At 39.5% G+C, this 14,347-nt stretch overlaps 1 protein-coding gene across 4 annotated transcripts in view; it reads left to right on the plus strand.

Annotated features, from left to right (window-relative positions):
• The window catches only part of TC2N (tandem C2 domains, nuclear), a 38,830-nt gene that overhangs the window by 16,228 nt on the left and 8,255 nt on the right, over positions 1-14,347 (plus strand). For 3 of the 4 annotated variants that reach the window (XM_064714503.1, XM_064714504.1, XM_064714505.1), the window contains 6 exons: positions 5,822-5,948; positions 6,583-6,816; positions 10,087-10,251; positions 12,011-12,102; positions 12,707-12,782; positions 13,944-14,044. In XM_064714503.1, coding sequence (XP_064570573.1) covers positions 5,882-5,948; positions 6,583-6,816; positions 10,087-10,251; positions 12,011-12,102; positions 12,707-12,782; positions 13,944-14,044 — 735 coding nt within the window. In that variant the 5' untranslated portion in view covers positions 5,822-5,881. The remainder of the gene's footprint in view (positions 1-5,821; positions 5,949-6,582; positions 6,817-10,086; positions 10,252-12,010; positions 12,103-12,706; positions 12,783-13,943; positions 14,045-14,347) is intronic. The other variant, XM_064714506.1, reaches the window with a different exon arrangement.

The raw sequence follows: 14,347 nt of genomic DNA on the forward strand, positions 1-14,347 counted from the left end.
GCTAAAGTTTCTGAGTGTAGCGCAGTCATAACTTGTTGAAATCCACTGGTGTCAGAAGCTGAGCAGAGTGGGACATGGGCTCATAATGGGCCTTCTGGTCTTCAGAAGCAAAATTCTGCTTTAGCATCCTGTAGTGAATGAGAGGAGGTTGCAGCACAGGACTAACAGCTCATACCCATTATCTGTTCCATTCAGTTTCCTGTTTTTGTGATCAGTGAGAGGAACATGTAAAGTTTCCCCTGATGTGCTGCTGTGTCATCATTTACCAGTGTGGGAAGATGCTTCCTGAGCCTGGGCAGTTGGTGGTTTGTTTGCATCATGGAGTGTGACTTTACTATCTATTTCTGTTACCTGATTCCACTGCATAACTGCTCAAACAACACTGGGAGCCTCTTTGCCCAAGGCAGGCTGTGCAATGGTCTGTCGTAAAATCTCCTTCAGCTAAACTAGGTTAATGATGCATGGTCTTCTCTTGAGTTTTAAATATCCAATTACACTCTTTTTTTCATTTGCTGGACTGGGAGAGTTTTGCATCTGTTGAACTGTTTGTAAGATGTCTCTCACAAGAATGTCTTTCTGGTTGTGTCCTTCAAAAGCCTCATAACTTCTCTTTTTCTCTTGTGTTATTTCAGTATCATCTTTGTGATCCACTGCTTTCAGGATGAAATCCCTTTTTTTTTTTTTCCAGTCACAAAAAAAGAGAAAGCCTCATATTATTGTCATTTCCTTGGAAGGCAGAAGTGGAATAATCTCTGTGTGCAAATTTCCAGAGCTTTCATGCTCTTGCAGGAGTTGTGGCTACAAGCAGAGAAGGGGAGTGTAGGTATGCACACACCCACCCACTGGTTACTGCAAATATCACTGCTGTGGGCTTCTTGCAGAAATAGGTACAGAAAGGAGCTTCTTATCATGCACCTGGTAGGTGTGTGTTGGCATGACATTTTTTGTTTCCTCTTTTTGTAATTCCTGCAGACATCCTGCTACTGTTCAAGTTTATAATGAATATGAATGAAAGCTGTGTCCTCTTTTCACATGCTCAGGCCCACTTGAAATACATGTCTCTCCTATGTGGGCAGTACAAGTCAGACCTGCATACAGTCCCCATAAAACTAGTATTTTAATTTTTTTTTTTAACTGTGGGCTTTATATTTTTGGTAGATGTGTGTGGGTACATGTGCTGTCCTTGCTGCTGTAGTAGCAAAGTACCTGGAGGCAAAAGTCTCAAAACCATTGAGGCTGTTTTACTAAGGCTGGCTGGTTTTGAGACGTGGTGGCCATCAGCCACCCCTCTTGAGCTGAAGAGCTGTGCTGAGAGGGGTGCACAGCTCCCAGACACTCTCCCCCAGAAGCAAAACCACAAAACAGCTGCCTGTGCAAGTTAAGCCTGGAGCAGCATCTGCACCATCAAAAGATAATCCATCTGACCTACATCAGAAGCAGCTTTTGCTGTGCTTCTGTAAAACATCTGGAGAGCTGAGCTGGTGCTGTTGTGCTCGCTGAAGGATTTATATGCCTGGGACTGACTGCGTCTTGTGGATCCAAAAGGCAGAAAATGATAGAGCAGCATAAACAGGTAGCAGAGGAGGTATCAGAAATGAGGTGTTTGGCTGAGGTGTGAGCTAGCAAGCTTGAGCTCACTTTCTCCAGAGGGCAGATCCTCATATGTTGCAAAGGGTCCTGGCTCCTCTGGGGCTCCTGGAGCTGTAGACACTTAAGTCATTCAAAGATCTGTCCCAAATGCTTTATAACAACTGATAATCCCTTTTTTCTGGGTATTTTGTTTTACACATCCTGCTGTGTGAGAACTTACTGCTACTAGAACTTTGCTGTGGTATGTTTCTAAAATGCAGATCTGAGAATGCATTATTATCATTTATGACTGGCAATAAATCTCAAAATGTCTGGCTTAGCCAGCTTTCCCTGTTTGAGAGCAGCTATTTCACCTTTGTTTCTATTGTGTAGTTCTAAATGTGTTACCTGTTCAACTCCTAGGGAGCAGAGCTGTGACCAAATGCAGTAAAATTCATTGGCAACCTGCAGTCTTGTTGCAAAACACCCTTTCCTCATAAGGCAGTAAAGACCTGACATTTCTTTTCAGACTGCTTTCAGCTTTTAATATTTAATATTGCTATCATCCGTTTTCTATCATGTTCTTTTTCTTTAATGAGTTGTTGAAAATATTTACTTTCTTCTCCAAACATCTCTGTCTTGTAATTGTTCTGGAGGCATTTGGAACTAAAGTCTTTGATACTCTGTTTATCTGATTTTAGCTCAGTCAAAATTTCTATCAGAGGAATCTGGAAATCATTAAGATAATTTATGTTTTCCATCTAAACCCATTAAAATAATAGTTATTGTAATTCTCTAGGCTCAGTGTATGTGTGTGGTTAGGTTTTAAACTGCTGTTTCTAGGATGTTCTAATAAGGTTGGCTCTCTTTTTGCCTTAGTGTGGAAGTACTCTTGCTGAATTTCATTTGCTTATCTAACTTTGGCTTGATACTGGGAAAAGGGAAATGAAATGGCTTGTTGAATTTGGTGAAAAACACCAAGAAAGAGAAAATTTGACACACAAGTGACAAGATGTAGGTTCAGTTCCCTCTTCTGCAAAGTGATTTCTCTCTATTTGTCTGAAAATGAGGGTGAATTCTCTTCCCCCTCCCATCCTTTTGTCAGTCTAGAATCTCAAAAATTGAGGATGCCCTTGTTATGTGCATATTGCCCAACAAAAACTAACCCCAAAAAGTAGTAGAAAGTCAAGGAGTCTTCTTGTTAAAATGGATGACATTGCTGGGAAGTCAGTACTTCCTTGGGATTTGGTGGTGCACCTAACAAATGTCTCTACACTTCTGGTTTATTTCATAAATATATTCCCAGATAAATTCATGTTAGTACAACCTTTTTACAACTGTTAAATTATATACTGAGGATTTTTGGGTAGCAAACACCAGCAAAAAGGATCTGGCATGTGGGATAAGTTTAACCTTTGATAGAAATGTCAACTTCTGTCAAGATCATTAAATACTTGCTTAGTCTTCTACAATGTTTTTGTTTATTTTCAGTTAATAAAATACACAACAGAACCTGCTAAATTTCTTTCTCTCCCACATGGTTAAGAGAAAACTTTTGCATGCAGTGAAAGTTGTATAAATAACTGTAGGCAGCTTGGAAAATACAGATACAAGAAAATATATTGTGGGAGCCAAGCCATCTAATTTACTGCCAGGATTGCTCAAACAAAAAAACCAACAATATTTATCATGGTAGTTTAATTAAGTGAATTAAAACTTTTTAAAGTAATTGAGACCATCCATGTTATTGATTGCTTAAAGTGCTCTAAGCAGAACGAGGGAGCACTGTGTCTAAACAGGCTGTCCCTCAGCAAATGCAGCCTTTTTTTTTGTAATGTGGCTGTGGTGCAAGGCTAGGGGCCCAAGTGCAAGTTTGTCACTGAAACATTACATTTGTAAGTTTAAGGAAGTGTAAACAGTGTTCTGGTCTCTTAGTCATGGAACTTTCTTTTCAAACTCCTATAATTAAGCTAAAACTGAAATGGAGGCTCTAAGAATGTGTGTCTATATACTTTGCCATTCACTACTGATATTGCCTTGCCTATTGCTAAAGAGCAATCTGTAATCCTAACTCTTCTTTACAGTAGGCACTAATGAATTGCTTTATATTTGTCTTTAGATAGAAGAAAAATGTATGAACATTTGCGTATTGATAAATGGGGAAAAATGCAATGGTTAAAGACTATCACAGCTGACTTGGCATTCCTGTGAAAAATGGTCTTTTTGGTCTTTTTTAATGATAGCAGACAGGAGGTGGAGAAGTGCATTATGACTGCTAAATCCTCAATGCCCATAGGAAGCCCTTTCTTTCTAGGTAAGGCACTCACCCCTGTGAAGGAAAGGCAGCTGCTTGAGACAGATGATTTCCATTTGTTTCTTTGCTCACATTAATTGTTGCAGCTAAACAATTCTCTACCATGAACTGAATTTTCTCTGATGCAGAAAAATGAATTTTTCTACTTTATGTAGCTAGGAAGTAGGGCAGTACTAACATTTTGGTTTCTTCAGCAGCAGTAGCGAATAAATTCTATCTGGACATTTTGAGATAAAAGTCTGTTTTGCCTGTGCAAACTGCCACTGAGGCTTAGATACCATTGTTGCAAAGCTTGGAGCAAACAGAGCAGCTGTTTCAGTCCAGTTTAAACATGGTGAACAAGAGTGAAGCATATTAACTGCAGCTGTATACTGATAACAGCTGGGAAGGAAAATCACTGCAAGGGAACCCAAAGTAAATTAGCAGCCTTGGCTATCATGAGTATGACTCCAAGGGAGGAGCAGCAGTGAAAGTCTGATCATTTGAACCATGGAGAATTTAATGAGAAATTCTCATGCCTCTTTTCATGCTTCTGTAAAGATGCAGAGCAGGTTCTGGAGCTGGTGGCACTGCCTCTGAAGGTTTTTGATGCAGATCTCTTCCTGTACTCACACTCATGGGCAGTTTTAAGATGAAGGCAAGTACTGAGAGAGGGATTTTGTGCAAAGTAATTGTCTTTGAGTTAGAGAAAGTGTCCATAGCTTACTATCTCCACTTGACATCTACAGAATTTGAGGGGCTTTTAATGCAAGAAAAATTTGGGGAATATTACATTTATTTCCATAGACTTTGTGTGATTCTCTAGCTGTCTTTGACTATACAAAGACTATTATGGCACTGTTCAAGCTGCAGTGGAATGGTTTCTGTGTTGGTGCACAGATGCTTTTGAAATTTCTTGCAATTGAAAGAACTGAGCAAACATGTCCATTTTTCATTTTTTTTTGCTAAAACTGCATATTTTCTCCATGCTTTCCCCCTCTATCTTACTTACCTTCCTCATCCCTTCAACCTATGTTCATGTTCTGTTTGGTGTCTTCTAATCTTCATTGAGTTAGAATTGTGTCTTGAGTGTGCTCTCCTAAGAACCTTGTGTACTTTAGGTGGATGTGAAAGGACTTTAGACAGCTAAAGTTTTGGACAGGAGGCAGTACAGCTGTCTGTGTCTCTCTGAAAAGAGAGCATAAGGATATGAATAAAGACATTTAAATGAGGCCAGTTAGTATTGTCATAAAGTTCTTATAATGTTAACCAGCTGTTAGAGACTTGTTCTCATTCTTTTGTAGATTACATGCCTCTTATTTTGCTGAAAGTCAGCGTGCTTTATTTCTGTGTGCACACCAAACAATTATATAATAAACCAGGTCTTCAGTTTCATGTGTATACAATTATGAGAAAGCAGTAGCTTCTCAAAGAAGGCAGTTTTGGCATCCTTCATAAAGCCTGTTTTCAAGTTAAAAGTATGGAGTATGTCGAGTGAAAAATGTAAACATGTATGGATGTATGTGAAAATAGTAGGAGAGTGAAAGAGGATAGGAGAAACATGAACAAGGGAAACAGAATTAAAAACACATCTTGCAAATGGCTTGACAATACCATGTCAAAACAGTTGTAAAGCTGAGTAAACTCCAAAGCCCAGTGGCACACACAAATATGAGGAGAATCTCAGTGTTCCCAAAAGACAGGGACCTGTCTGGGTGGATCACTGAAAGTATTTAAATGCCATATGTTAAAACTACCTCTTTCCATGTGCTTTTATATAAAAGTGATTTTTCTCAGTGAGAGAAATCTGATGGCTCTGATCCTTTTATGACTGAAGTAACTTTCTGATTGATCCTGGGACTGTGTATAAAAAGCAACTGCTTATTAAATAGCTGATAATATTGCATTCTGACTTTACTTACTCCCATCTACTATGCTTTGTTTTATTGTGTTTTTCAGGTCTGATAGCTGCACTGGATTGCTGATTGAGGTCCCCTCTAAATTATAACACTGAAAACAATGGCAACAGAATGTATAAAAACCTGCTGTAAATTGTGTTTCTGCGTGGACGAGGAAAAAAATGATTGTGAGTTCTGACATAATGAGAGTTTAGCAAATGTTTTGCTGCATTAGTGATGAGATTTCCCATTAATAGAATTACTGTGTTACCCCTAATAAATTTGATTTCTCTTACAACATTCAGAATTCTTTCCATACCTCCACTTGGAGATTGAACCCATGCTTGTTAATATTATGAATTGGAACTGAGAAATAACAGTTGTCTCAAGTCTACTCTTTGCAGTCTAGAATACTGTCCAAAAAAGCCAGCTTTGTTACCCAAGGTTGTGTAAAGATCTTATATATTTCAAACTCTGAGAATTTGAATGCTTTTTGTTTATTTTTAACTCTGTTAGGGTTTTGTTTGGTGTCTTATTTGTTTGAAGAACTCATCTATGCTACAAGTGTAGCTCTTGTGCAAATTCACTTAAGAAGGTAGCTATAAATACAGAAGCTTGGGCAACAAAGAGTTTGGATCAGTACAGGTGTCAGGAGGATGAATATCTTTTCCTGATGCTAGTCTTGAATGCTGTAAAACTGAATACTAGCAGCTGTTGAGTAAAGTATCAAGCAGAGATACTATTAAATAGAAGAGATCTGTTCATAGTATTGTTCAAAAAATAATGCACATGTGCACTCTCTGTCTTGCTCTCTATTTTTAGCAGTTTCCATGGTGCAGGAATCTGAAGCAGTAGCTGCAAGCAAGCCAAATATTGTAGAGCAGCCTCCATTGTCTTCTGTGTCAGTGAAGCGTCAAGTTGGCTGTTCTGAGGATTATTTGCTTTCCAAGCTGCCCCTGGATGGCCAGGAGGTGCCATTTGTGGTCCCTCCATTCAGAATGGCTTATGTACAGCCAAAGAACCTTCCTGGTATCTCACATGCTGGAGGGATTAAAGGTAAAATACAGACAGTATTGCTGAAATTGCTGTTAGCTTCTGCTGCACCTTCAATGTTGTTAAGTATTCCCACTGAAAACATGTTTGTAGAACTTTGCTAGAAGCCTGGTCTTGTTTCAAAGAATCATAGATTGTTCTGAACTGGAAGGGTCACACAGGGATCATCAAATCCAGCTCCTGGCCCTGCACAGGACACCCCATGAGTCACTCCAGGTGCCTGAGAGCATTGTCCAAACACTTGAGCTCTGCCAGGCTGGTGCTGTCAGGTCCCAGGAGAATAGGGAGCTTGTTTCTTTTCTCTCTGGAAATCCAGAGAGGTTTTGGGAAGAGTGTCATCCAACTGTGAATCTCTGTGATGTTGTGTGAATAAAACTGAATGGGATGATTGCACACCAGTGCTCATATTCAAAAGTAATGGAAGATGCTTAAAGGAAATGGAATCTTTAGAAAGAATTTATTGAATTTAGTGGAGACAAGACAGGAAAGACCTAACATATCCCCAGTATCCATATCTCTCAAGTAAAAGGAGGAGGGTGTTCTGACTTTCATGGTTAATATTCTGGTATGTTTTAACATACTAACACATCTTCCTTTTCAAATTTTGCCAATAGATGGCAGATGCTACTATCTGGCAGAATTTTTTGTCCCTATTATTTCCTGCTCCTTTTTTTGGGAGGCCAGGGGGCACAGATCCCCTGTTATGAGGTTTCATATGGTACTATTTCTTTTCTGCTTCACAACAGTCTTGTACTTCATCCTCTGTTACTTCCAATACTCAAACTGCCAAAATGAGGTACTTTCAATCTAGACACAGTGGCATTTAAAAAGAATAATGTCAGTTATAGAGCATATGCTACTGTTAGGCTTTTAGTCCTGCCAGGAGATGCAGAGAATTAGGCAAGGGAAAACTTTGGCACGGAGACATACCTGAACAGTTGTTTTCTCTAGGATTGCTTTGCCTCAAGGACATGATAAGCTGGTGGTATGTTCTTAGCCTCATGTGACTTTATTTCCTTTCTGAAGGTGAAAAGCCTAATAACTGAAAGAAGGCAATCATATGTTGCATAACAACTAATGCAGTCCTAACTAACTTTTTTGTGATTGTGGGGTTTTATTCCCACCCTTCCCTCTTCTTCTCCCTAGGTCCCTGCTGTTGCTTCTTTCCTGCTCCTGCAGGGCTGTTAGCAAACTTCTTGCCCACCCACTGCTGCATGTACCACTGGCACCATGGCCAAGCTAAGTCAGTGCAGACTGGCCATTCTGTGCCCCATCTTCTCGTGGGCTTCATTTGGCATGCAGCAGCCATTAACAGGCAGCTGAAGGGCTGGAGGTAGAACATGTGAGGCCCCCTCATCTCTGAGCCTGATCTCCCCAGTTGCCTGCTGTTTCAGTAGCTACTTGTTGTAAGTTTGTGGTTGGATATGCTATGGAAAAGCAGGACATGCTCCTGATTATCCCCTTTGCTGCTGGCTCTGCCTTGCTTAGTCTAATCTCATCCTCAAAATACAGTACAGAGAAGTTCATCAAGGACTCTGAGGCATGGATGTTCTCCAGAGAGAAGGAAGATGTATCTAACAGCCTTTAGGTGAATGTTTTCCTTGTTCATGCTGTTCTTACACAATCTTAACAGTCAGTGACTTGTCTACATTGAGAATTCTGCTTCCTGATAATTTCTGAGGGACCTGATGTACAGAGTGGTCCTTTAGGCTGCAAGCTGTTAGATCTTCTGGCAGGATGACTTGACTCTTGAGCAAATATTTTAAATTTTTGAACAAATAATTGAAAAGTGACTCTTATGTCAAGTAGGCAACTTTCATTTCTCTTTCCAAATATAAATACTAATTTTTTTAAGTGTGCAGCTTTAAGCTGCATGAAGTTGTGCTTAAAAACGCAGTGTATACTTTTTAGGGAGATTTACTAAATAGAGTGAAGTGTGCTGTTGTTCTTTTTTCACATTAGCCAAAGCACCAGCATACTCAAAAAATGTATTCAGGGTACTATTTTGTTAGACTGTTGTTAAATATCTGTAGAAGTCCAAGTGCTGTTCTCAGTTCCTCACCATTTTCTGTGCATGTCTGGCCATTTTCCTTTAGTGAAACAGGACATGCTCAGAGTTAGCTCTTGGCAACCCTTCTGAAAGCAATTAAGTTCTGGCAGCCTTTCTCTTCAGTGCTCACTGCAGTGTGTCTCAGGCTCTCACAGAAGTAAGCTCGCAGGAAGAAGTGCTCCTGGTCTGGAACATTGGATTTTCCATCATCTGCTGTGTAGCAATTCTTTGTGGCCTCACTTTTAGTGTTCATCCTGATTTACATCATGCTCAAGCCCATTTTGCTTGAGTTCTTGCTTTATCACTGCCCATGTTCCATCTCAGTGTTTAAGTTTTTTACTTTACTAACACATGCAGGAGAGGACTCTTGAGCAGTGGTAGTTTGCCTCTTATGGTGCAAGATACCTGCAGATCTGAAGGTACTTTATTGCAGGGTAAAGAATTTTTTAAGAGACAGGTTGAAGTCCAGGGAGGGGAAGTGAAGGAAGCAAATATCAGAATTTGGCAGAATCCAGGTCATGCCATTCTGTAAAGTGCTGTTACATAAGACTTATTTTAGTCCAGACAGTAAAGAACACTACAGCAGTGTTCCTCACTGTTTTGCTGACCAAGACATACATGTTTTTTCTGAAATTATTCTGAGCTGAATAAAGGGGTAGGATTCGGGCAGTCTCAGATATGTCTACTCATGCCTCAGCCCACAATTCAAGTAATTTTGGGCTGGTGATTTTATCATGGACAGACTTGCCATGAAAAGTAGATAAGGAAACTGCAGTCACAAGCTGCATTATCTTTCTGTACAAGATCTTCCTGAAGATCTAGGGGCCCAGTTAGTTCAGTAAGAACATGCTGGGGGTAGCTAACTAAATAATTTGGAGGTTTTCTATACACAGAGTACTACTTTTGCGGTTAACTTCTGTCTTGTTGTCTGTCTTTGAAACCTTCTGTGTTTAACTACTTAGGCATTTACTGCAAAACCCCAAGAGAGGGTGTGCATAGTTTTTTATGACCAATTTAATTCCAGTGTTTGCTCACACACTGTAGAAACCTGCTATAATGTGAATGTGTGTTTTCTTTTTCTTTTTTTCTTCCCCCTTTACCCAGAGTAGATAATACTGAAATATTTTGTCCTTTGCCCTGAAGGCACTCTGCCTGCCTTGTGAAGCCAGGCAGCATGTGTTGTGTCTGGAGCCCTTGCAATTGCTGTTTGTTGTGCCTCACAGAGTCAGCCAGAGCCTCGTTTGGCGAGCGGAAGGCAGAGCTGCACGGCGCGTTCCAGTGGCCCAGCTGTGACGTCTACAACCCCTTCTATCTGGAGCATCGCGTCTCTCCTGATCTCATCAGGCGCTGCCCAGCAAAAGCAGATAGCAGGAAATTGTATGGATCAGGTGAGAAGGACCACACCCTTGCTTCTCTGCCTTCCTCCCCTTTTCAGGGTTTATAGGTAAGAGGAATAAAAGCCATTAGTCTACAGAAGACTTGTTTGGTTATCACAGTTCTCAAGCTGGTCGGTGTGCTACAGACACTCCTTGGTTGGTGAATCAATCTGCAGAGCCAGCTCTGCTTAATTTTCAGGTGCACTGTTACCTTTTGTCTTTTAGGGGCTTAACAAGGCTTGTATGCATCACACAAAGGTAGAGAAATTGGCAAAGTAAGATACTGCCAAATTAGTTGCCTGTGATCCAGACCAGGATGCAGTACTGGAGATTTCAGCTGCCAGTAAGAGGGGTGGGGGAGATGGAAAAAGGAAGCCAGGCAGTATGTTGGGTAGGAGGAGTGCCTCAGGAGTACCTATGTGGGGAGAGGAGCAAGCACCAAAAAGCATTCAGGAGCAGATGATAAGAACAGGTGCAAAATGGGCCATGATGCTATATGCTGACTTTTTTTGTAATTAGCTTTTGAAGCTACAGCAATGTCCCCACTTCTGAGTGTGCAGGAATGAGGGAGGGCTGCGAGACAGTAAAAGTTTAGATAGAAAGTGTTTGGCTACCTAGGTAAAAAGTGTCTTCTGTGCTGTTCATTGGTGTATGTGTCCTGTAGTGAATACTGTTCAGACTGGAGTAAATGACTAGCTTGTGATTGCTAAGGCAAATGCATTCAGAAAACTCCAACACTCCAGGAAAGGTTTACGCTCTCCATGAAATTGGAAGCTGGCAACAGCTCACATTTTTAAAGATGTTTTATTTAGGATGGTACAGCATTCTCATTTTCAGCTGGGGGAAAATATCTCAGTCTGTGTTCTGTTTTAAAAGAATTCTGAATCACCATAGAGACTACATGAAAAGACTGTTCCATACATTTTTTAAGAGAACAGAACACATGTAGAATTTTAGCAGCCTTTAACACATATGGTTTTAGCAGGCTTTGTAAGCACCTGTGGTGGGAGCCAAATGGGTTTTATTAAACTGTCTTGAGCATCTTCCCTTCAGTCCATCATCTCTTTTTCCATTTTTCCTCAAGCAAAGAGAACACTTTACTAGTTTTGTCTTAGTAAGTTTAAACACAAGAAAGGTTTTTCTATTGTGTCTAAATTATAGTTCTAAAATTTTTCCTTCAGAGTTTTTTGACAGCTGTTTCAGAACTTAGAACTTTATCCATCTATAAACTATTAAAACAAAACTCTAAACCTAGTTTGTCGCAGCAAGTACTGTGATATTTTTCATGTGTGTTGGTTTAGAACTACAGAATATATTTATTTGGAAGGTACAAAATTAAATTCTTGAATTTTAATGTGAAGCCCCTTCTCTTCATCTTAAAAAAAACCTCCACACAAACAAACTGAAAAGTAAACTCATTAATGATTTTCTGAAATTCTACTTATTATTGGTAAACAGCATATTTTTATGATTAAAATATTTCTGCTTTTTTATATTTTACAGACAGCTTTCTGTATAAAATTTACATTTTTTTATTAAAAATTTAATTTTTTGAAAAAGACAGCATCTCTTCACCCCTGCCCCATCCCCATGTTCCTGAAAAACATGACCAGATAACAGCAGATCACACTGCCTTTAAACCATTTTGGTCATTTGTAATCTGTAGGATTGAACAGATAACTTCCAGTGATGAGTGAAAGTTATTCTTAGTTAAGTTTTTTCCCTAGCAGTGGTGCTGATGTGATTTTTATTGTTCTTTTTGTCTTATTAGTTAGTGATTTAAGAGCCAGTGCTTTGGCTGGGCCCCTGGATGTGAGCCGTTCAATGTTTGATCTGAGGAGCCCCCCTCACCGGTTCATCAAGGTGAGTTCCCCTTGCAGCCAGGGTTACACTGAGAACTCAGATTGCTCAGTCTGTCTGTCCCTGCTGCATTGTTTCCAGAGTAAACACTGGAGGGCATTGCACTGTACACTGGGAGGACTGGAGGCGAAATTTCAACATCTTGACCAACTTCAAGAGGCTTTTTCCTGGTGTCTCCTATGACATTTGCTGTTGTGGCCCAGAGGGGCTGTTGAGAAACCCAAGTTAGGCAGTTAGGCAGGACAGGACTGACAGCATGTCATGGTTCATCATCTTGTGGTTTCTCCCATCAGTTGAACGGTGCAACAGTGGAAGTTTCCTTTGGCACAAAGCACTGTGTTTATTTCTTTCATAATAATCATGTCTTACATAGCAATGAAGTTGTGTGTATATTCATGAGCAAAAAAAATGTCTGCTGGTCCAATGGGTCCTCTATGAGCTCGTTGCAGCAAAATAGTAATTGCATGCTGCTGGATCAAGAAACTAGTAAGGAATCAGGCAATTATTTGAAATGGAGTATTTAGTTTTCATCATATCTTGTCTGATGGTATAATCTCTGGGTTTTGCACCTGTTGCTCTGAATTGATTCCTTTTTTCCTGTCCCCAGAGATATGATTCAGTCTCCAGTGTACCTAGCAGTTCTTCTTCCAGGAAGGATTCACAAGGCAGCAACAGGAGTCTGGGTAATGTTTTGCTTGTTTACCTTGTAATGAAGTATTTCCCTTTGCACATGAAACATTAAACTGTTTCTACTCTGCTGTTGATGTTTTTGTTTGGTTTGGGGTTTTTTTGAGATGAATATGACTAGGAGATCAGCTGGAGATGACCTGGCAATTTGAAATTAAGAGTTTTGGACTTGCACTTCCATGTTGTTTGGAGATTGACCAGATGAGACTCTGAAAAGTTCTCATGCTTTTGAGAAATTCATTCTTGGATTTACTACCCAAGTGAGCTATGAAATCACAGATACCTTGTTAGAAGTGATAGAATGCAGCACCAGGTCCCAGGTCTAGTCCTTTTTCATGTATCAGTATTTTTCTCTGTGAGGTGCCTGAAATCCAATATCCATATTATGCTGGTAATTAGACAAGAATATTGCATGCAAACCCATTATCCTTATTTATGAAAGAATGCTTAAGAAGTGGAGATACAGCAAAATAAACCCTCAAAAACTAATCAAGTCCCCACAGAAGTCACCCTGCTATAAGTCAAAGTTTGACCCAGTCTCCTTCTAAAGGAAGACCGAGGCAGTGACCTGGTTCCAGTCATGACAGAGAAATGCTGGATATTAAATGGCTCTTCTGACTTCGAGACAGCATAATAGTAAAATGTTTACTAGACTGGAATTGAAATTTGAGAAAGAGACCAATTTATAAACTTAACAGTGAAAGAGATTAAGGGAAGTGATAGGATATAAATGTGTTCTGGCTGTCTCAAGAACATGGTTTTTTTCCCTTTCTTAAAGTTGTTTGAGTATAACACAAGTTATTAAGCTCAGTAGAGATAACCCAGACACAATGGTGTGATTCTTGGTGTGCTCTCCTGTGCAAGGCCAAGAAGTTGGACTTCTGTGATCCTTAAAGATCCCTTCCAACTCAGGATATTCTATGATTACATTATTTTGTTCCGTGAAATGTGAAGGCCTTTAGCCATGCAGCAGGTCAGGTTACTGGACTTGGTGGATATTTTGTCCTTGAAATGTAGGTGTTAAAATATTTCAAACTCATTTTGAGAGAAGTTTGTGAAGATAAGCAGTCCTCTTACTAATGAGTTCCCTTATTTCTGGACTGAACTTTTAAGATACTGCATTACTTTTAAAAACAATAATTGGCTTTCTTCCATAGATACTATTACGTTATCCGGTGATGAACGAGACTTTGGAAGACTGAATGTGAAGTTGTGTTATGTTTCTTCTGTAGAGCAGATTTGGATCACAATTTTACATGTAAGTAAATATTAATAAGTTGGTTATTTATTCAAATAATGGCTATTCAATAACCAATGACTATTCTACTCTACTTAGTGGTAATTGTCATAAAATTTGTCTCTATGTTACTTCAATAAATACTTTTAGGAAAATAATGAAATTGTTTATAAGTGTTATTATAAACAAAGTTCAGTCAAATGTAATACTAGGCATCAAAGCATCTTCTTCCCCTTTATTTTTTTTATTTTGTTGCAGTCTCTGTTCTGCTGCAGTCAATAAAAATAGTATATATCTCCTTATGTTACTACACATATGTTCAAG

This window comes from Zonotrichia leucophrys, chromosome 5, assembly GCF_028769735.1.
Source record: "Zonotrichia leucophrys gambelii isolate GWCS_2022_RI chromosome 5, RI_Zleu_2.0, whole genome shotgun sequence".
In the NCBI taxonomy this organism is placed as follows: domain Eukaryota; kingdom Metazoa; phylum Chordata; class Aves; order Passeriformes; family Passerellidae; genus Zonotrichia; species Zonotrichia leucophrys.